The following is a 22,657-nucleotide window of genomic DNA, read 5'->3' as shown; positions in this document are numbered from 1 at the left end:
TATATATATATTTCACAGCATTTACTTTACAGCAATAGCACTCAGCCAGGAAGGTTTACAACCATGGGCCCCTTGGCAATCTCTGGAGTCATTTCTGGCCACTACCCTCAAGGCGCTGTCTGTCCTATCTAGTAGACAGAGGATACAGGGCCAGGGGGTAGCTCAGAGGTAGAGCACTTGCCTAGTAGACAGAGGCTACAGCTGCTCTAACTGCTTCTGTACCTATATCCTCCAATGTACACCACCGCTCCTAACAACAAAGCATCATCTGGTTGGAAGCATCAACAGTGCTAACGATAACTCACAAACATACATTAATCTGCATTTGTCTATTCTTAGGCCTTATAATCTCGGGAAATTTCCCACTGAAAATATTAACCCCTCCAGGTCTGGCAGTACACACCTATAATCCCAGCACTCTGGGAGGCTGAGAGAGTAGAATTTCTAGTTTAAGCCAGACTTGGTAACTTAGTGCCTTAGCAAGACCACATTTCCAAATGTGAAAAATACCAGCAGGCTGGGGATACAATCCAGTGGCAGAGCACCCTTCGTTCAATCCCTAGTACTGCCAAAAAGAAAAAAGAAAAATCTCTGGAGACAAAAGACAGAACAGTAGTTATCTGGGGATACACAGAAAATAGAGCCCTTAGGGAAGTGGTGAGAGCTGTGAGGTTCCCAACTATGTGATGGTAACATTACACAGAACATTACTCAATGTTATGTTCAATAAAAGCTACCAAAAAATTTGTATTCAGAGACTCATAATTTCACATGTTCCAAATAATATATTAAAGTAAAAAAAAAAAATCAAACAAGATTCTATTTTTTTGTGTTTTTTTTTGAGACAGAGTCTCACTATGTAGTGCAGGCTGGCCTTGAACTTGCTTATGCAATCCTGACTGGCCTCAAATTCACGGCAATTCTCCTGCCTCAGCCTCCCGAGCGCTGGAATTGCAGGCAGGCATCACCACACCCAGCAAGATTCTAATTTAGAATGAATTTCAATTCATGTAATATCTACTGCCTATGTCAAATCAATAAAAATCATACAATGCCACTGCAAGAGCAAAAGACAGAAGAACAAAGCAGGAGAGTCCAAGCTCTAGCCCAGCCCAGGCCACTTACCTACTGAGCAAGAGCCTGTCTCAAAACAAAAACCTGGGCTGAGGATGTAGCTCGGTGGAAAGGCCCTGGGATCATCCCCAGTACCACAGAGAAGAAGGAAAAATGTGTCCCCTGAGCCGGGCAGATTCTAGAAGTTACTGCACTAGCTTTCTTCACTTGTGCTTCACCTGTGCTTCAGCCACCTCGTGACACAACAACGCTTCCACTGGAGATGACTAAAGAGCCGCCCATTTCTCCTTTTTCCAGTACAAAGAGAACAGGACAAACAAAATATGTAAGTATTCTCAAGAAAAGTACTTTTTTGATTGGGCCCCAAATATTTTCTACTTACCCATAGAGTCAAATCCCTAACATTATATTATTTCCAAATGAAATCTATAAAAAGTGTTCCCTGTATAAAAATCCTAACACGGCAACACCTACTGGCACCCAACTTCTAATAAATAATACACTGACTGTTATTTACCTCGAATATGCTCTTGCATGTCTGTTCTAAAGCTTTTAGTGAGTAAAAGCTACACTGAAAGCTTTAGGGCAAAAATTTCCTGAAACAGCTACACTTTTCATAGACCAATGTGTTAGCGACACCTAGTGTCAAATAATTGAAGTACACACACACAATGCTCTAAGAGAACACAAACTTTAACTACCTATCCTTCATCCTCTTCCATACTGGAGGTTGAACCAAGGTCATTCACACTGAGCTACAACCCCAGGCCTTCTTTTGCTTTTTTTTTTTAAGACAAAGTCTCACTATGTAGTTCAGGGTAGCTTTAAACTCACTATGTAGCTCTGGCTAGCTTTGAATTTGTTTTTGTTTTTTTTTTTAATTTTAGAAATAAAAGGAGGAAAATACTAACAGATAGACAACGTTTTACAAAATAGCAAAGGATCAGTACAGACATTACAGAGTTACAAGCAGAGTGGTAGGGAATTAACAATGCTTATTGTATTATATATTGATATCTTCAATGTAGTTTCTCATGAAAACACATATAGACATACAAAGCTAATCAACCAATGCCTCACTGACAGTTTCTTTCAGCAAGGAAATACAGGACAGTAGAACACCTGTGTTAACTATCCTGCGTATACATATATACAAAAAGAGAAGGGAAAGAAGGAGATAGCTTTGAATTTGTACTGATCCTCCTACCTCAGCCTCCTATGTGCTGGGATTATAAATGTGCTCCACCACACACAACTTTTTTTTTCTTTGCTGAGATGGGGTCTCACTCACTTGCTAAATTTCCCAGGCCGGGAAAATCTTCCTACCTCAGCCTCTCAACTAGCTAGGATTACAGGCATGCAGCCGCACACCTGGCTACAAACATTAACTTTTAAGCTAAAATATACTATTTCACACAGTGGCCATCTTCCAAGTGCTGTGATGAATATATTTTCATGATTTCACTTCAAGTTTTAGCCAGGCATGGCGGCAAATGCCTGTAATCCCGGCACTCGGGAAACTTAGGCAAGAGGATCATGAGTTCCAAGGCCAGTCTGGGCTATGCAGTGAGAATGAGTTCAGACTACACTCAGTGAGACCCTGTCGGATAAATACACACAGTACTTGCACACTTTCTCAGAAGTAGACGTGAACCCTAAGCAGCCACTTCAACAGACAGCAAAAGGTATGAAAACTCCGTTGTAGAAGCCCTCTACCTTGACTTTAAATGAGAACCTCTCATTACCTATAAGAAAACAGTATACAGTGACACTTTGGCTTCACATAATTTTTAACATAATGTAAGGGTAAGCTGAATAATCAAATTATATATCTTCTAAAATGATGCCATCTCATCTCCCAGGCAACAGCAGTCCTCAGCTCAAAACCTTAAATCTGTTTCTGACAACTCCTTCCCTTCTAAATGCCCTATCACTCACCAAGGCTTTCTGTAATCCCCTTACAATAAACTTATTTTAGGCTCTCAACATCTAACATTTACATAATAATGGACCCAAGCATGATGGCATACACCTGTCATCCCACTATGCTGGGAGGCTGAGGCAGGAGGACTGCAAGCTCCAGAACACCTGGACAACTTAGCAAGACCCTATCTCAAAATAAAAAATAAAATAAGGGCTGCGGGTATAGCTCGGTGCAAAAGCCCTGGGTTCATCCCTAGTACCAAAAAAAAAAAAAATTAGACAACAGTGCAACTGACTCTTAGCTGACTCATAACGATTCAATTTTTCTGTATTTTCTATTCCTAAGAGGGGAACCCAGTGTTTATTAAAGACATTTTTTACAATGTATCTATTGCAGACTGGGGTGTAGCTGCTGACAGAGGTGCCGAGCATGAGACCCTGGTTCAATCCCCAGCATCACAAAAAGAAAAAAAAAATCTGTTACTAAAAGATCTTCAGTGAGCCACTGATAGTTAAAAGATTAAGGTGGAAAAAAGCGGGGGGGCCAGGGACATAGCGCAGCAGCGCAGCACCTGCCTGGCAAGCAGGAGATCATGAGTTCGATTCCCGGCACCAAACGCAAAAAAAAACAACAAACAAAAAAAAAGGATTAAGGTGAACTTCTCATCCCACAACTCACATCTCCTCCCTGAAAATTTAAGACCCTACGGCTGGGTGGAGCTCAGAGGTAGAGCCATGGTTAGCATGTGCAAGACCCTGGGTTGAATTTCTAGCACCCAAGTAAAAGTAGTAAGGACAATCAATTACTGTATAATATCTAAAATATACTCACTGTCATAAATAACTCCCTCCAACTAGATATTCTTTCTAAAAGATTTTTTAATGAAGAACCAACTACTTTTTAAAAAAATCTTTTTGAGACTGCTGACCTCACATTTGCAGCGATCCTCCTGCTTCAGCCTCCTGAGTGCTGGATTACAGGGTGCATACCACCACACCCAGCTCTTTAAAATTATTTTAATTTCAATGTAGCCCAGATATTTCTACAAACTACAAAAACATGGTTACATGATCTACAGTGGCAAATGACAACAGGCTTCCAAAAAGACACACACTTCCTGCACTTTGTTGCAACCAGTTACAGCTCATTTTAGAAATCACACACTACCTTTCCAACCAAGTCTGCCCCTCCCGCCCCTTTCTTACACACTGGTACCTTAGTACAGCAGTAGTAGTTGGCTGGCTCTTGCAGCCACCATGAGAACCAAAACTGACAAGCATCAAACAAATTGTTTTGTCTGGAAGGTCGACATCAACAAGTTCCAGCTCGTACACTGAGTCCAAAACAATGTGGGAGTCCTGGGCAAAATTCTCACATCAAAATGCGTGGAGGACCAAGTTCAGCGTGTCTCAAAGCACTCAAGTACCAAGGTCTGACTATAGTAAGAAACAAAATCACTATATTTACAGTTCTGCTGCGGCTTTTAAAATTCAATGTTGGGGAGGGGAAGGATTAAAAAAAAGAAACAAGCTATAGTATGTACTTTGTACCCACCACCCAAGACGACTGTAAACTGCTAATACTGAAAACATGTACTAATAAAACTTTTTCCTTTTTTTTTTGGTCTTTTTGAGACAGGGTCTCACTACACAGTTCAGGATGACCTTGAGCTCATTTTGTAGCCCAGGCTGGTCTCGAACTCACAACGATCCTCCTGCCTCAGCCTCCTGAGTGCTGGGATTACAGGGGTGTGCCACCACGCCCAGCAATAAAACTTTTAAAAGTTAAAAATAAATAGAATTCAATTTTTGCAGTGGTTGGGATGCAGCTAAATGTTTGTTTGGGGGTGGGGAGGGTGTTGTTTTATTTTATTTTGTTTTGTGAAAGGCTGTCTCTATTTAACCCACACTGATCTCAAAATCCTAATCCAACTGTCTAACCAAGTCAAGTACAAAATTCAAGGAGTTTAGATCTTGTTTTTGTTTTTGTTTTATTTTGTTTGTTTCAGACCGATTCCAATTTGTAATCCACTTGCCTCAGCCTCCCAGATTATACCTGGCTGAACTTTTTAATGGGCAAAAAAAAGGTACAGCTATGGCCAGATGTGGTGCTGAACACCTGTAATCTCAGCCCTCAGGAGGCTGAGGCAGGAAGAACACTGCAAATTCGAGGCTAGCATGGGCTACACAGTGAGTTCAAGGCCACCATGAACTACATAGTGAGACCCTGACTCAAAAAAAAATTTTTTTCCCCACTCTATGGTTGTCTCTTTACTCTGTTGGTGATTTCTTCACTCTGTTGGTGGCTTCTTTTGGTGTGCAAAGCTTTTTAATAAGATGAGATCCAAATTGTTAATTCTTTGTAACATTTCCCATGTGATCAGGATTTTGCCTACACCTATGTCTTCAAGAGTTCTACCTATTCTCTCTTTCAGCAGATTTTATATTTCTGTTTTTCTCTATTTTGTTTGAGAGGGTCTTAACATGTACTTCAGCTGTATTTCTGGTTTTATATTGCCATCTCTGATCCACTTCGATTTTAGTTCAGTGCGTAGTGAGAAATATGGGTCTAGTTTTAGGCTCTGGCATGTGGAAAGCCAGTTTTTCCAGAACCATTTATTAAAGAGGCTATCTTCTTTCCAGTAAAGGTGTTTGGCTCCTTTGTCAAAAATAAGGTGACTGAGTCTTTCTGGAGTTGTTTCTGCATCTTCTAATCTCTTCCACTGATGCTCAGGTCTGTTTTTTGCCAGTCCCACACTTTTTATTACAGTAGCTTTGTGGTATAATTTCAAGTCTGGGATTGTGATGTCCCCTGCCTTGTCTTTGTTGCCCAGAGTTACTTTTGCATATTTTAGGTCTCTTCTAGTTCCAAATAAATTTTTGGATGGCTTTCTTTAACTCTGTGAGATATGCTATTGGTATTTTGTTGAGACTCTATTAAATCTGTGCAAAGTTTTGGAAGTATGGTCATTCACCATGTTGGTTCTTCCTATCCAAGAATAAGGATATCTTTCCACTTTCTGATATCCTTTTCAGTCTCCTCTTCATTCCTGTAAGTTTCAATCTAAAAATCTTTTACTTCCTTTGTTAGATTGATTCCTAAGTATTTCATGTTTTTTGATGCTATTGTGAAAGGTGTGGTTTCTCTAATTTCCCTCTGTGTGAGTTTTTTATTTATGTACAGGAATGCTATTAATTTTTGAGTGTCAATTTTGTATCCAACTACACAACTGAATTTTCTCCACTGTTGGTGGGAGTGTAGACTGATGCAACCACTATGGACATCAGTGTGGAGATTCCTCAAAAATCTAAAACTAGAGGTTCAATATGACCCAGCTATTTCCCTTCTTGGTATCTTCCTGAAAGAATTAAAAGAATCATACCACAGTGAGAAATACACTCACTTTACAATGACACAGTTTGTAACAGCTAAATCTTCAAAACAGCCCAAGTGCCCATCAACCAGTGAATGGATCAAGAAGATGAGCGCAGTGGTGCACACCTGTAATCCCAGTACTCAGGAGGCTGAGGCAGGAGGATTGTTGCAAGTTCGAGACCAGCCTGGGCTACAAAGTCAACACAAGGACAGCCTGAACTGCATAGCAAGATCCTGTCTCAAAAACACAAAAAAATTAAAATTAAAAAAAAAAAAACAACAACATAAAAACGCTCTAAGGAGGCAGAGTGGTAAACAAGGCACAGTGGTACTATCTAGGAGGATTACAAATTCAGCCTGGGCTACACCACATACTGAGACCCTATCTCACAAGTGTGAGGTCTTGAGTTTGATTCCTAACACCAAAAAAAAAAAAAAATCAAAAACTTTCCATACGCTTCTATAAAATGGGGAAAATAACAATCTCCACTTAGGAGATAGTATTAGGCAGGTAGCTGGCCCTGAGAGACAAAGGCGGGTCTACAATGACATGCACAGCCCACTAGAGTTGAGTGCAGAAGCAGCACGCTCCGTGTGTAACACATTTATAATGACGTTAGATTTCGGACCCACAGTGACCCCACAGAGCACAATGACGTTGTGTACGTTCCTGCCAATCCCTGCACAAGCATTCCTGAGGACCAGAGCCTGTGACCCATGGTACCAGAAAGGGGAACGTTATTTAAAGACTTTCACACCTTGGGCTGAGATTTGACTTAGATTAGCACTTTTGGGCTGGGCATCTGGCTCAGCGGCACAGCGCCTGCCTGGCAAGCACAAGGTCCCAAGTTTGATTCCCAGTATAAGAAAAAAAAAATAGATTAGCACTTTTTCTTTCACAAATTTCCTTCCTAAATTTTAATGCCCTGAGGCCGAGCATGACGGCATATGCCTATAATCCTCACACTCAAGAGGCCAAGGTGAGTTCAAGGCCAGCCTGGGCTATACAGGGAAACCCTGTCCCAAAAAGATTAAAAAAAAAAAAAAGAATGAAAGGTTATGACTTCCAAACAAGTAAAGAAAAAATAAAGATTGCCAAGTATGGTGGCGCACGCCTGTAGTCCCAGCACTCAGGAGGCTGAGACAGGAGGATCGCTGTGAGTTCAAGGTCAGCCTGGGCTACAAAATGAACTCAAGGCCAGCCTGAACTGCATAGCGAGACTCAGTCTCAAAAAGACTTAAAAGAACAAAAAGGAAAAAGAAAAGAAAGATTAAAGCCCCTGGCAGAACCCTGACCATCTGAAAAAACAAGAAAGACATTTTTAAGACACTGACATTCCAGGGGGCTGGGGATTTAGCTCAGCGGCACAGCGCCTGCCTGGCAAGCGCAAGGTTGTGAGTCCATAAGCATCAAAATGACCATAGCTCCCTTAACCACAGGATCAATGATTCTTTTTTTCTTTCCTTTTGGTTTTTTGAGACAGGATCTCACCATGTAGCCTAGGCTAGCCTTGAACTCAAGGCAATCCTCGTGCCTCAGCCTCCCAAATGCTATGATTACAGGCCCATGCCACCGCTCCTGACAGCCCAGGAGTAACTTTTGTGTATATAAAAAGGTATCCAACTCAGCGCAGATGTCACTGCAACACCGCCCACCTTCTCACGTGAAGGCATAACTCTCCACCTGCTTTACGATAAGTTCTACCCACACTTCTGCATGGGGTACTACTGTACATATCTTGACCGAAATCTTCCATCAAGGGCACCAACAACCAAGGACCAAGGAGCAAGGGGCCAGTCCCTCGTGGGTATGTGATCAGCACAATTCTGACCCACTTCAGTACTCAGTGAGAGTATCTCTGACTTGCCACTTACCCCCGTTTCCCCAAGCCTTGCTAACGCTATACAACAGCAGAGCCATTTATAAAGTAAGTAGACAGGACCACAGACGTACGGCCGTCTCTCCAGACTTCACATAAGCTCCCACTCGGGGAAGGAGTTTTTAGCGGCTCGATCCCATTTATACTTACAGGGATGCTCCAGACCTGCATTCCATCACTGTAGCCAATCATAACCAGCAATGGTGGCTCATTCCCAGTGCTATGTATTTCATGAAATTCCAGATTTCTTGATGTATCTGTGTTAGAATTAAATCACAAAGAGGAAACTGTAAAAGACACAATATCAATCAAGAAAACAACTGTAAAAGACACAATATCAATCAAGAAACTGTAAATCAAGAAACAAGATCAAGAAATATCAAGAAATATCAAGATCACAATATCAAGAAACTGTAAAAGACACAATATCAATCAAGAAAACAACTGTGCTGCCAGGCATGATGGTACATGCCAATAATCCCATCTACTTGGGAGGCTGAGGCAGGAAGACCATAAAATCAAGCCCAGCCTGGGCAATTAGTCACTTAATGAGACTCTGCCTCGAAGTAAAACATTAAAAAAAAACAGGCTGGGGATGTAGTTCAGCCCAAAGACTCTGGGTTCAATTCTTAGCACCACGAGGGGGGAAAAAACCCACATCTGGGCATGGTGGGCCACAGCTGTAATCACAAATCAAGGCCAGCCTGGCCAGTTTAGTGAGACACTATCTCAAAACTAAAAAGGGCAGGGGATGTCACTCATCACTCCTAGGCTGGGTGGAGGGGTACACAACAGAGGCTGGAGACGTAGCTCAGTGCTAGTGTCCTTGCCAAGTGTGTATGAGGCCCAGGGTTCAATTCCTAGTACCACTAAATCAATAAGTATCAGTATGAGAAAGATACCTATCCAGTTATGAAAACTAGGGAAGACACACATAAAAGACCTTCAGTAAGAAAGATATTCAAAGGTAAACAGGAAACACACCTCAACATCACTTGCAATCAGAGAAGTGCTAATTAAAACCAGTGACAGATGTGCCTTAGAAGTTGTTTACTCAGCTGAGTGTGGGGGTGGTGCTTGCCTAAACTCAGCATGCCAGGAGGCTGAGGCAGGAGGATAGAAAACTCAAGACCCGTCTGGCAACTCAGTGACTTAGCAAGACCCTGTCTCAAAATAAAAATAAAAAAGGCTGTGGATATAGCTCAGTGTGAAGATCATATTCTTGCATGATAGCTTACACAATAGATGTTCAATTCTCAGTACCAAAAAAAAAAAAGGCAGGAGAAGAAGGAGGAGCAGGAGCAGGAGCAGCAGCAGCAGCAGCAGCCACTTATCACTGCTGAATGTGAATCAGGAGGACCACTTTAAAAAAAAATTTAGGGCTAGGTGTGATGGCACAAGACTGCAATCCTCACAATGCAGGCTAAGGCAGGAGGATCTCAAATTCAAAGCCAGCCTGGAATACATGAGGAGATTCTGTCTCAAAAATACAAAAAAGAAAAAAAAAGGTTTAGTAATATGCACTTAGGTTACAGATGCACATACATTTTGACCAAATAGTTCTACTCTGGGTATATAGTCATTAGAAATCTGAGCACATATGCACCAAAAGATATGCACAAAAATATTTACAGCAGAATTATTGGTATGCTGGTTGTGGTGGCACATGCCTGTAAGCCCAGCGCTCAGGAGGCTGAGGCAGGAGGATGGCTGAGAGTTGGAAACCAGCCTAGGCAACACAATGAGCTCAAGGCCAGCCTGAACTGCATAGCGAGACCCTGTCTCAAGAAGACAGAAAAAAAAAGAATTATTTGTGAACAGCCAAAAGATATAAGTAACCCAAATGTCCACTAACAGGAGACTGATCAAACAGTATGATATACCGATACGATGAAATACTATTCAGCACAGAAAAAGAATAGGTTACTACTATACATTCTAACAGATGAATTTCACAGACATAATAAAGTCAGACACAAAACACTACTATATTAAATCTTTTTTGTTTTTTTGAGATAGGATTTCACTGTCAGCCAGGCTGGCCTCAAACTCACAGTCCTTCCACCCCAGCTTCCCACATCATAAGGTTTGCAGGCTTGCAACCACCACTCCCAGCTATACTGAAAAATTCTACTCACATAAAATTAAAAAGCAACTAAGTAGCAACTTTCTATTTTTTAGGTGATAATTATACAGGCACATGATTTATAAAACCTCATTCATTCATTTTATGTAATTTATCATGATATTCTCGCACAATACATTTTTAAACTTCTTAAATCAAACCAATCCATGTCCTTCTCCCTCGGCCTCGGCACCCTCCTCTCCTCCTAGCAGCCAAGTTTCTTGAGCAGTTTGCACTGTCGTGTCATTCTCTACCTACATTCACCTCAAACCCACTTTATAATGGTTTCTACTCGCAGCCTTCCTCCCAGGTGACTTTTACTCTCCTCACCAATGATCTCCAAGTTATTAAACCCCACCGATATTGTTCAAGTACATCTTATCATATTCCTCTGCAGCTATAACCAAAGCACACCATTCCCCTCTTGATTTTCCAGGGCTAAGCCTGCCCTAACACCAAGCCCTCTGGTCATTCCTCCCCCACCTTGTCTGCTAGCTACTTGCCTACCTAGTTCCAAAATGCCATTTGCTTTGCAGTGTGTCAGATCTGAACTCAGGGCCTTATGCATGCAGCACCCACTCTGCCACTGAGCTCCACCCTCAGCTCTGATGTTGGAGTTCTTCACGACTAATGTGCAAACTCTCTTCTTCTCACCATATACACTATCTCATCCCACCCACTGCTTTCGGATCTGCCAGTGACAGACACTAAGGCAACACAGGTTTTAGTTTTTTTCCAGTAGCAGGAATTGAACTCACAACCTTGCGCTTGCCAGGCAGGCGCTGTGCCGCAGAGCTAAATCCCCAGCCCCTGCAACACAGGTTTTAAATGGCTCAGGGGCTCAAATTCCACTCCAAGGATGATTTCCTCCCAAGCGTGATGCTCCCACAGAGTTCCCTACTTTGGTGAAATGCATCATTATCTAGGCCATCCGCGGTGTCAGGGAGCACAATCCTCCTCCACTGGGATGGTGCATCGCACCAACCCCTGTCCTCAGGAACAGCTTTCTTCACTCATACCACCACCCCATACCAGCCACAGCGAGCCCAAAAGCCCAAACAACCTCCTGCATCCACTCTTAGTGCCGAACTCCATGCACACTCGAAGTGCTCCTTTTGTTTACATTTATTATTTTGGTGCTAGGAACTGAATTCACAGCCTCATGTGTGTTGACTAAGCATCTAGCACTAAGCTACACTCTTAGCCACATTTTGCACTTCTAAATTATTTTTTGGGAGGGGATTTAGAAAAAGAATTGAGATGTATTATGTACATGTACATCTCCTCACAATGAATGTAACCAGTCTGTACTACAAACATGTATTAAATTTTAAGAAGTCAGGAAAATTGTTTTTTGTTTATGCAGTACTAGGGACTGGACTCAGGGCCTCCACACTGGGCTATACCCCCAGCCCTTTTGTTCCAGTTTTGAAATAGGCTCTTACTAAATTTCACAGGCAGGTATCAAACTTCGGGTCCCTCTGCCTCAGCTCACAAATGCCAGGATTACAGGTGGGCACCACAACACCCTGCGTAAAGTTTTTTTTTTTTTCCTTTGGTACCAGGAATTGAACTCAGGACCTTGGGCTTGCCAGGCAGCACTTATGCCACTGAGCTAAATCCCTGGCCCTTAAAGTTTATTTTTAACTTCTGATCTGAAGCCACGCTTTTCATTTTTCAACATCTTCATGTGCTGTTTTATCTCAAAGACATTTTTTTATTTATTGGGCAATTTGGCAAGACCCTTTCTAGAAAAAAAGGGAAGGGTCCTGGGGATACAGCTGAGAGCAAAGGCCTTGGGTTCAAATCCCTAGCACCACAAAAAAAAAGAGAAAGAAAACCTCCACAAAGCAAGCATCAAACATGTATTCCCAAGAAGGAAACTTTATAAAGTAAATTAAGATGAGCAACACTTAGTTATCACTAAATAAAAATTACAGGCATCATTATTTTAGACTAAGCTGCTACACTAGACCCCAATGTATCAGACAAGAAACCAAAGTGGTATCATTCATAAAAAGTTTCACAATATCAAAATAAACCTGTTACCTCATCTCAGAAACCAGGAGAGGTGACAAATTCCCTAAACATCCAGTTTCAATGGGGATCTTAATTCTCCCACTTTAATTCTTATTAACAACCACAAAAATGTAACCTAAAGTAACCTACTATTAACCAATTCTGAATGCAATCGTTTTTCATTTTGTTCTTTTCCTTAAAAAAAAAAAAAAAAAAAAAACAGGGACTAAAAGCTAGCTTTGAACTTTAACCCAGATGGGCCTTGAACTTGCAGTAATCCTCTTGACTCAGCCTCCTGGTTCAACTATTTTTTTATTATCTGTTTCCCTATTTCAACCTAACCAGGAAAGTTATTTGAAAATGACCAATTTCTTTTTGTTGCTTGTTCTTTCTTTAGCTCTTTTTTTGCCTATAAAGTTAAGCTCCTCTGCTAAGCTCATAGGAGTATTTCTTCTATTTTATGGAATGAAGTATTGTCTTATTTTAATATACAAAATAAGGCCAAGTAATATCTTTAAATTGTTGTAGCCCAGCAAAGTGGTACACACCTGTCCTGAGGCTGAGGCAGGAAGATCACAAGCTCTAGCACAGCCTGAGCTACCTAAGTGAGACCCTGTCTCAAAATTGATAAATACATAAAAGGGCTGGGGGATATAGCTCAGTCCAAAAACCCTGAGTTCAACCCCTAATACTAAAAAAAAAGGGGAGAGGGAGGGAAAGTATTAACTAAGTTTAAGGTTACACACTGTTATACTTACTTTCAAACTTGTACAGTATTAGTTCTAAAGAAATACCTATAGTTGGTGACATTCCTTTTTAATGAAAAATGAATTTATCTTGAAAATTACCAATAATCTGAGACCAAAGTAAGAGTTCTCTGTCAGGATTCAGGTCAAGCCCAGACAACATTTATGTCACATGTTCAAAAATGTTAAAAGATCTGATTAAAGAAAAATAAAAGTGTTAAAAGCATACCATTTAAATCTGCATTTTCAAATCTGACCCAAACAATTTTCTCCTTTTCTTCAGTTAGAGGTGTTCCACTGTAAGCCTGCATAATAAACAGAAATGTTTGAATAAAAACATTTTACAGCTCTATTATCACTGGCGTGAAACAAAGGCTGACTTCAGCGAAGCCAATTCCACCCCTCTCCAACACCACCAGTCCTGAATCTTGGTAAACAGCACATCTCAGAACATTATGTCTCCCAAAGAATGTTTATATCAAATCTGACCACTTCGTTTTAAAGAGTTTTTAAACTATTTTTAAAAATTGCAGAAACTCAAACTACAACAATCAAACTCTACTATAAAGCATGAACTCAATTTCAAAGGGCTACCGAAAAACTGAACTACCACCCACATTAGTAAACAAATAAGAAAGCTTAGGAAAAAAAGAGCAAAACTGCTACCTTAATCTAGTTCTTCCATGCTTCTAATCAGGCAATTACACAATACCTACTCTTCCCAAGATTATTACTTTAGTCGTGTGTTATCTGGCTCCTACATGCCTACAAGGTTCACAGGGGTAGGTATTAAGGGCTGACAGTACCTGTCAGTATTCAAAAAGAATCACCTTTCCACAAAGCACTTTTTTAATTTAAAAAACTTAAAAGACTGTATAGAGCCAGGATCACCAGTACACACCTACAGCCACAGCTATTTGGTAGGCTAAGGCAGGAGGATCACATGAGCCTGGAAGTTCAAAGCCAGTCTGAGAAACATAGAAAAGCAAACAAATAAAAGAATGTATATATTGCACTTAAAAGCAATTAGAATACCTACAAAACAACTGCAACTTCCATTGCAACCATCAAGTGATATTCAGTTTGATGCACAGTATTTAATACAAGTTGTATCAAAAAACGAGCTGGCATGGTGGCAAAGGCCTGTAACCCCAGGACTCCAGGACACTGATGCAGGAAGATCCCCAGTTCAAGTCCATCCTGGACAACTCAAAATTTAAAGATAAAGGCGAGATAGCTCATTGCAAAGGCCGTGGGATCAGCATCTAGCACTGCAAAAATAAAACAAATTTTTTAAAACTACTGTCAGATGTAATTTTGGGGGGATGGGGTTTAAGACAGGGTCTCACTATGTAGTCCAGGCTTGCCTGGAACTCACAGTGATCCTTCTGCCTCAGCCTCCTGAGCGCTGGGATTATAGGCATACGCCACCACATCCAGCAATCTCATATAATGAAATACCACTAAGACAGAAATACCACTAATACCTTAATATTAGGTTTACTATCCAAAATATTATATACATCCATAGAACCTCTTTTTTTTTTTTTGGTCTTTTTAAAACAGCACTCAGGAGGCTGAGGCAGGAGGATCTTGGCAAATTGGAGACCAGCCTGGGCTACAGTGAGCTCAAGGACAACCTGAATTGCATAGCAAGACCCTGTCTCAAAAAGACCAAAAAAAAAAGAACCATCAAAAACATTTTTAAAAATTAATCTTATTTGGGGGCCAAGGATATAGCTCAGCGGTACAGCACTTTCCTGGCAAGCATGAGGTCCTGAGTTCGATTTCCAGTACAAAACAAAAAATTCATCCTAGCTGGGCGTAGTGGTGCATGCCTGTAATCCCAGCACTCGGGAGGCTGAGGAAGGAGGATCGTTGCGAGTTCAAGGCCAGCCTTGGCTATAAAGTGAGCTCAAGGTCAGCCTGAACTGCATACGGAGACCCTGTCTCAAAAAGACAAAAAAAAAAAACCTCATCTTATTTAGCTGAGGTAGTGGTACACATCTGTAATCCCAGCACTCAGGAGGCTAAGGCAGGCCAGCAAGGCTACATAGTGAGTTTATGGCCAGCCTGAACTACATGGGGAGACCCTTCTCAATGAACAAAATACAATAAATAAATAAATATGGGTGAACTTATTTGTGGGCTGGAACTATAACTAAGAGGTAGAGCACTTGCCTGCCACTTCTGAGGCTTTGGTTTTAATACTGGTCACTTCTCGGCCTTTTGGCTAAAATCAAGTGTGGTTTCAATACCGAGCAGCACAAAAAAAAATTTTTTTTCTTTTGGTACCGGGAATCAAACTCATGAACTCACGCTTGCCAGGCAGGCGCTGTGCTGCTGAGCTACATCCCCAGCCCCCCAAAAAGAATTTTTAAAGAAATAAACTTATTGAGCTGGGTGTAGCGGCACATGCCTGTAATCCCAGCACTTGGGAGGCTGAGGCAGCAGGATCCTTGCGAGTTCGAGACCAGCCTGGGCTACAAAGTGAGCTCCAGGCCGACCTGAAACTGCACAGCAAGATCCTGTCTCAAAAGAGAAAGAAAGAAAGAAAAAAAGAAATAAGCTTACTTTGCAATAATTTTAGATTATTGACTATAGTAAGCACATTGTACTTATACTCCTCATCCAGTATCTATGTATGTTTTATGTATATTTGTTATGTTACACGTAATTAATAACCCCTTAATGTTAGTTATCTAATTGAATCTTCCCTTACCATACACGGGTGCATTACTATTACTTAAACCCCAGACCTTAAGTGGATTTCAGATTTATCCAAAATGTTCAACCTAGGCTACTACAACGCATTCATGGTGACTACCCTTGTTCCATCGTCAGTCTTCTCTCCAACATGGAAATGGGGGCTGGGGATGTAGCTCAGTGGCTCAGCGCCTGCCTGGCAAGCACAAGGTCCTGAGTTCGATTCCCAGTACAAAGAAAAATTGAAATGGTTAACTCTAACCAAAAAGAAAATGTCTAGTACTCAAAAGTGACTTCTATTATTGGTTTCCTATGGAAAGTACAAGTTAGGCATGGTGGCACATGCCTGTAATCCCAGCACTCAGGAGGCTGAGGCAGGAGGATCACTGCAAGTTCAAGAGCAGCCTCGGCTACAAAGTGAGTTCAAGGCCAGCCTGAACTGCATAGTGAGACCCTGTCTTGAAAAAAAACTAAAGAAGAAAGAAAAGGAAAGGAAAGAAAAATACAGTCAGTGGCTCCTAAAGTCACTACACCTCACTATTCATTAGCTGCTACAATATTTTCACATCATCTGATTATTTCAACAACTGACTGTAAACCTCAATCCACAGCTCTGGCCCTGGATATCTAGTCGCTTCTGCTTCCTCCAAGTGAGATTACTTAATATTTGGGGTTTTTATTTTTATGTTTTGGATTTTAGTTTTTGTTCTGCTTTTTGAGACAGGGTCTCCCCATGTAGTGCAGATCAGCCTTGAACTTGCTCTATAACTCAGAGTACCCATGAACTTGCAGTCCTTCTGCCCTTGCTATCCAACTGCTGGGATTACAGTCAGGCACCACCCTGCCGGCCTGCTTTGCTTTATTTTACACATTATATATATAGCATCTTGTAAGCCTCAACACAAACCCATGATGAATACAATGACTAACCCCATTTTACAAATAACGACGCCTATGTTTGAGGAAAGGTTCAGTAGTTTGCCCAGAGCTAGTAAAAGAAGTGAAATGTAAAGCTAGATCTTGTATCTTAACCCATAAACTAACCTAAACCTTCAAACAACCTGTTAAGGTTGTAAGGGCCAGGGATTTAGCTCAGTGGCACAAGCACCTGCCTGGCAGGTGCAAGGTCCTGAATTCGATTCCCGGTACAAAAAAAAAAAAAAAGAAACAAAGAAGAAATAAACAGATAATAGCAAAATGTTAAGTTGTAACTTCTGTGCCAAGCAAAATATATACAACCAGGGATACTGGTATACAACTATAACCCAGCACATGAGAGGATAAGATACAAGCATTGTGAGTTTGAGGCCAAGCAGGACTATGTAGCAAGATCTGCCACAAAAAAATAAAAAATAAATAAAGCAGCACCTACCATGATCCTTTTGTCCCTATCACATTTCCATTCGATTTGTCAAGGCTGGATTGTGTGTACATGTGTGTGTTGTGCGTGAGTGTGTGGTACAGCTTCAGTCCTTTCATGTTTTTTATTGTGAGACTAAATTGCCCAAGCCTTGAACTGGCCTGGCCTCAGACTCAAGAGCACTGAGGGAACCTGAGGCAGGAGGATCAAGAGTCTGAACAGACCGGGCAACTTAGCAAGACGTTGGGGATATAACCCAGTGCAAAGGCTCTAGACTGAACCCCCAGTACCAAGGAAAAGACCGGGAGGGGAGGGGGGAGGAAGAGGAGGGAAGGAGAGGAGCCGGCCAGAAAGGGGAAGGAAGGGGAGGGGAGGGTGAGGCAAGGCAGGGCACTGGGTAGCTCCTCAGCCTAGCACAGGGCCAAACCATAGTGAGCCCTCAAGTAAATGTCTGATGCCTAAAGTTTTACTTCCTACAGTAACTAAAACAATGACTTGCATAAAAGGGGCAGACAACACAAATTTGCTGAATCAAAATCCTAATTCTCAGATCCATGCCTACAATTTTACTTCCATAGTTTCTACTCTGATCCAATCGTCACAGCCAATATACAGATTAACCTATTATCTTTCCTCTAATGTATTATATCCATAAAAATTCATCTTTAATTTGCAATACTTTTACCCTATCAGTTTTACCAGCCCCTCCATTCTCAGTGTTACAGGAATTACTCAATCTGATAGTCTCTCCCAGTAGCAAACTCTCCAACTGTTCCCTCCAGGCTTCTGACCACCGTCTTTCTCCTCCAACCAATAAAAACTGCTTGAGCCGGGCGTGGTGGCGCACACCTGTAATCCCAGCACTCAGGAGGCTGAGGCAGGAAGAGCGTTGCGAGTTCGAGACCAGCCTGGGCTACAAAGTGAGCTCAAGGCCAGCCTGAACTGCACAGCGAGACCCTGTCTCAAAAAAAAAAAAAAAAAAAAAACTGCTTACTACACATGGCTCCTAGTCTCACAAAGTTTCTTTGTGGAAATTTGATAAAGAGGCCCTTTTAGGACAAATTTTAAAAATGTAAAAGAAGACTTCGGGGGAACTGTAGCCCCAGGGAAGGGCCCCAGCTTAAGAGAAAAACAGTGAGTTTGAGCCCCAAAACACTCACTAAGCCTGATGCTCTCTGCTATGGAATTCCCACTGCCTACTACACCCAGTTCGCTGGTTTCCCTCAAAATCTAATACCCAACCTCTCTCTTCATTTCGGTTGATGCTACTTCAGACATCTCTGGGAACTTCATTCCTCTCTCTGCATCCTCTTACCGATTAAATATTCACTTTGCTATATGTGCAACACTTATTGATCTGTTGCTATTAATAATCTATGTTGGCCTCAAGCAATTTGATTTGCCAAGCAACTACCACGAGAAAGCAGAGCATTTCTTTTTCCTTACCTGTGCCATAGAACTTGCCATTGTGGTCTACTTTTGTTACTAACTGAACGTAATAAAAGAATAACAATACATAATAACGCAACACTCCTTAATACTTTCCCCCACCTTATGAATACATTTTGTTTAATAAAACTAAAATTCAGACTTTATTTCTAAGACCCTCTCATAAAACTAAAGTACTGGCCAAAAAAAAAAAAAACAAACTAAAGGACTGACTTGGCATGGTGGCGCATGCCTACAATCCCCGAACTCCGGAGTCTAGGGCAGGAGGATCGCAAGTCTGAGCCAACCTTGGGCAACTTTAATGAGAAAATAATAAGTAAGAAGAGACTGGGGATATAGCTCAGTGCGAATGCCCTGGGTGGAAATCCTAGTACTGAAGAAAAAAAACTACAACACTGGACTTATGAATGTGCTTTTAGAACAGCACAGCTGAAAACATCATGGCAAGGTGGACAGGGTTGCGCACACCTGTAATCCCAGCACCCGGAAGGTTGAGCCAGGAGCACCGTCATGAATTCAAGGCCAACACAGGCTACGTACTGAGTTCAAGACCAACCTGAACTACAGAGCAAGACCCTGTCTCAAAAAATAAAGCCACCATGGCAGAGCTGGGTATGGTGGCACATGCCTGTAATCACACAGGAGGCTGAGGCAGCAGCATCACCGCTAGTTCAACCCCGATCTGGGATACACAGTGAATACATGGTGAGTTCAAGACCAGCCTGAACGACATAGTGAGACCCTGCCTCTTAAAAAAAAAAAAAAAAAAATACCACCATGGCAGTCAGAAGACTGGCATCACAAGGAGAAAATAATACATACCTAACAACTATACTGTAAGTACAAGTTACTAGACACCATGTTGATTTCACTGCATCACACTCTATGGGACAGAAGTGTGGACACTGTCTTATTTTCAAAAACATGTTAAGTGATAAGTTACATTACATTTCAGAAAAAGCTATACCTCACTCCCAAATGCCGCTTAACTTGGACAAAAAAAAGGTGTTGGAGACAGAACCCAGCTGGAGAGTCCTATATCCCAACTCTCGACGAGCAACTCGCCTTCCTTCTTATTCGCAGGGCAAGTCCTAAGCAGTCATACTTACGCCACTGTCATCACAGAACTGTGGCAAGTCTACACGGTAACAAGTATAGCTCCACCCCAGCCGTGCTCAGGACGCCAAAATGTCAGAAGACTTTGTGCAGCTGCTCACACTAGTGAGAGACTCCGGAAACAACGTTTCAGAGCTTCCCTGGTCAAAGTTAAAACTATTTTTGCAATCAGACATACACACTTACCTGTGGCACCACATCCTGCAGAAAAGTCACAACACTCTCCATGTAGGACTGCTCTCTGAAAAAGGGTGAGATGGATAAATCTGTCATCACAGCTCATGCCATGAGAAAGCTCTACTGACGAGCCCTAACGAGGTCATTCATAATATGAAAACAAGAAAAAAAAAAAAAAAGGCCAAATCTTTATTACCTGATAATTCTGCCTGTGCACTTTCTAAGATTTTAGCATTTTTAATTATCTCTTTTAAAAAGTCGTGCTTAGCCGGGCTTGGTGGCACACACTTGTAATCTCAGCACTCCAGAGGCAGAGACAGGAGGATCACTGGGAGTTCAAGGCCAGCCTGGGCTACATAGTGAATTCAAGGCCAGTCTAAACTACATAGCAAGACCCTGTCTCAAAAAAAAAAAAAAAAGAGACATGTTTTCCTGTTTGCTAAAGGTAACATTCACCTCATATTTGAAGGCATGAATACAACAGACCTGGCTAAGGAAACAAGAGTAGAACACCCTATGGGAGCAAGAAAAACTGTGGCTAATGACCCAGTATTTAGTAACCTTCTCTTTAAACTGTTTGAGGTAGCTCAGCGTGGTGGCACACGCTTGTAACCAGCACTCTGGTGGCTAAGGCAGGAGCATCTGGCTGAGGCAGGAGGATCGTTGCAAATTCGAGGCCATCCTGTGCTACAAAGTGAGTTCAAGGCCAGCCTGAACAGCATAGGGAGACCCTGTCTCAAAAAGACCAAAAACAAACAAACAAACAAAAAAAAAACATAAATTGTTTGGGAACCAAGTCCCTGAGCTGCGACCGGTATGTTGCAAAATCAGTCTGCATTTTTTGCTGCAGGAGCAAGCACTACAACAAAAATATTAAAAGTCCTTCCATGCCAGGCGTGGTGGCACACACCTGTAATCCCAGTACTCGGGAGGCTGAGGCAGGAGGATTGTTGCAAGTCTGAGACCAGCCTGGGCTACAAAGTGAGCTCAAGCCCAGCCTGAACCACATAGTGAGACAATGTCTCAAAAAAAAAAAAAAAAAATCCAAAAAAAGTCCTTACAGAACTTTTGGCACACACAAGGCACAAAAAAAGGAAAAAAAAGTGAGGAAAGTCAACACTGTTAAGGACAGTAAATGAAGTCTGTTTGGTTTTTTAGTACTGGAAAGTGAACCCAGGATTTTTTTTTTTTTTTTGGTTTTTCTCCGGTACCAGGAACCGAACTCACGACCTTGCGCTTGCCAGGCAGGCGCTTTTGCCGCTGAGCTAAATCCCCAGCCCCTGAACCCAGGATTTTATGTATGCTAGGCAAGAGATATAAATATAGACATAGATAGATTTCTTTTTCAGATATTTTCCCTATGTACTCCAGGCTGACTTTAAACTCACTACGTAGCCCTATTGTGCCTCCAACTTGCCATCCTCCTGCCTCAGCCTTCCAAATTCTGGGGTTACAGTCATGTGATAACATGTCTACCTCTGGAGATATTTTAAACATGGTGGCACACACCTGTAATCCCAGGTACTTAGGAAACTGATGCAAGAAGTGTATAACTTTCAGGCCAGCCTGGGTAACACTGGCCTGTCTAAAAAAAAAATGCTGGGGATATAACTTAATGGTAAACGGCCCATGGGTTCAGTCTCTAGTACTGCACTAGATAGATACAGATTAGAGAGACAGGGATAGAGATGGGAGAATGAGAATGTAGGTCAGTAGCAGCACACTCATGGCTTGGGGCTGGGGAGATATTTTAAATGGGAAGTATATGGATGTCATCAAGTGGAGAAAAACAATTTCTTCAAAACATTAGATCAACTGGGCGTGATGGCACATGCCTGTAATCCCAGAACTGTGCAAGCCTCAAGCAGAAGGATCACAAATCTGAGCCCAGCTTGGGCAATTTAGCAACTTAGGAAGAATGTCTCAAAATAAAAAAATGAAAGGAGCTAAGGATATAGCTCAGTGAGCAAACAATAAATAAAACATACTGAATCAAATGTATGCCATGAAAGATGTGAAAAAATTACACTTTTAGAAAATAATGAATTACCCTAAATCTCAGAACAAACAATATACCTTTGAGACTGATAATATTTGGTTCGGCGTAAAAACGAACAACAAAAATGAGTAGTCTGGGGCCTAGGGGTAACTGCAGCAGAGCACCTGTCTTAGCATGTATGAATCCCTGCGTTCAATAACAGGCAACAAAAACAAAAACAAAAAGAAGAGACAAAGAGACTGAGAGAGAGATTAGAACCTCTCTGACTTGCATTTTTTTTGGGGTTTTTTTTTTTTTGCCATTCTTCTAACTTACTCTGCTTCACCTTTACACAACCCCAATTCCTAGAATACATCAAGCTCTTCTTTGAATCAAGACCGTTACACCATTCTTTCTGCTCGATACCTTTCCATACACTTTCCTTCAAAGTAATGTCTCTTAGTCAGGTGTGGTGGTGCACGCCTGTAAGAGACTGAGGCAGGAGAGTCACAGTAAGGCTTCATAGTGAGCTCAGAGCCAGCATGCACTATGTCGCAGATGCTGTTGCAAAAAAAGTAAATAAATGAAAGGCAGTATCTCCAGTTTAACTACCGCTTTGGAGAGCCCATTCCTGACAACCTTATGCATAGGCACCAATCATTTTCCATCATGGTGCACTGGGCAGAGATGACATCTTCTAATTGTTAATGTACTTATTCACTATTTCC

At 41.6% G+C, this 22,657-nt stretch overlaps 1 protein-coding gene across 1 annotated transcript in view; it reads right to left on the bottom strand.

Annotated features, from left to right (window-relative positions):
- Window positions 1–22,657, bottom strand: part of Bcas3 (breast carcinoma amplified sequence 3) — a gene marked incomplete in the record, with an annotated part of 520,369 nt that overhangs the window by 492,553 nt on the left and 5,159 nt on the right. Inside the window, 3 exon segments of the mRNA XM_013519304.1 lie at window positions 8,404–8,510; window positions 13,373–13,448; window positions 19,961–20,015. Coding sequence (XP_013374758.1) covers window positions 8,404–8,510; window positions 13,373–13,448; window positions 19,961–20,015 — 238 coding nt within the window.

Source organism: Chinchilla lanigera, unplaced genomic scaffold, assembly GCF_000276665.1.
Source record: "Chinchilla lanigera isolate Chin_1 unplaced genomic scaffold, ChiLan1.0 scaffold00050, whole genome shotgun sequence".
NCBI classification, from domain to species: Eukaryota; Metazoa; Chordata; class Mammalia; order Rodentia; family Chinchillidae; genus Chinchilla; species Chinchilla lanigera.
This window is presented reverse-complemented; position numbering and strand designations above follow the sequence as displayed.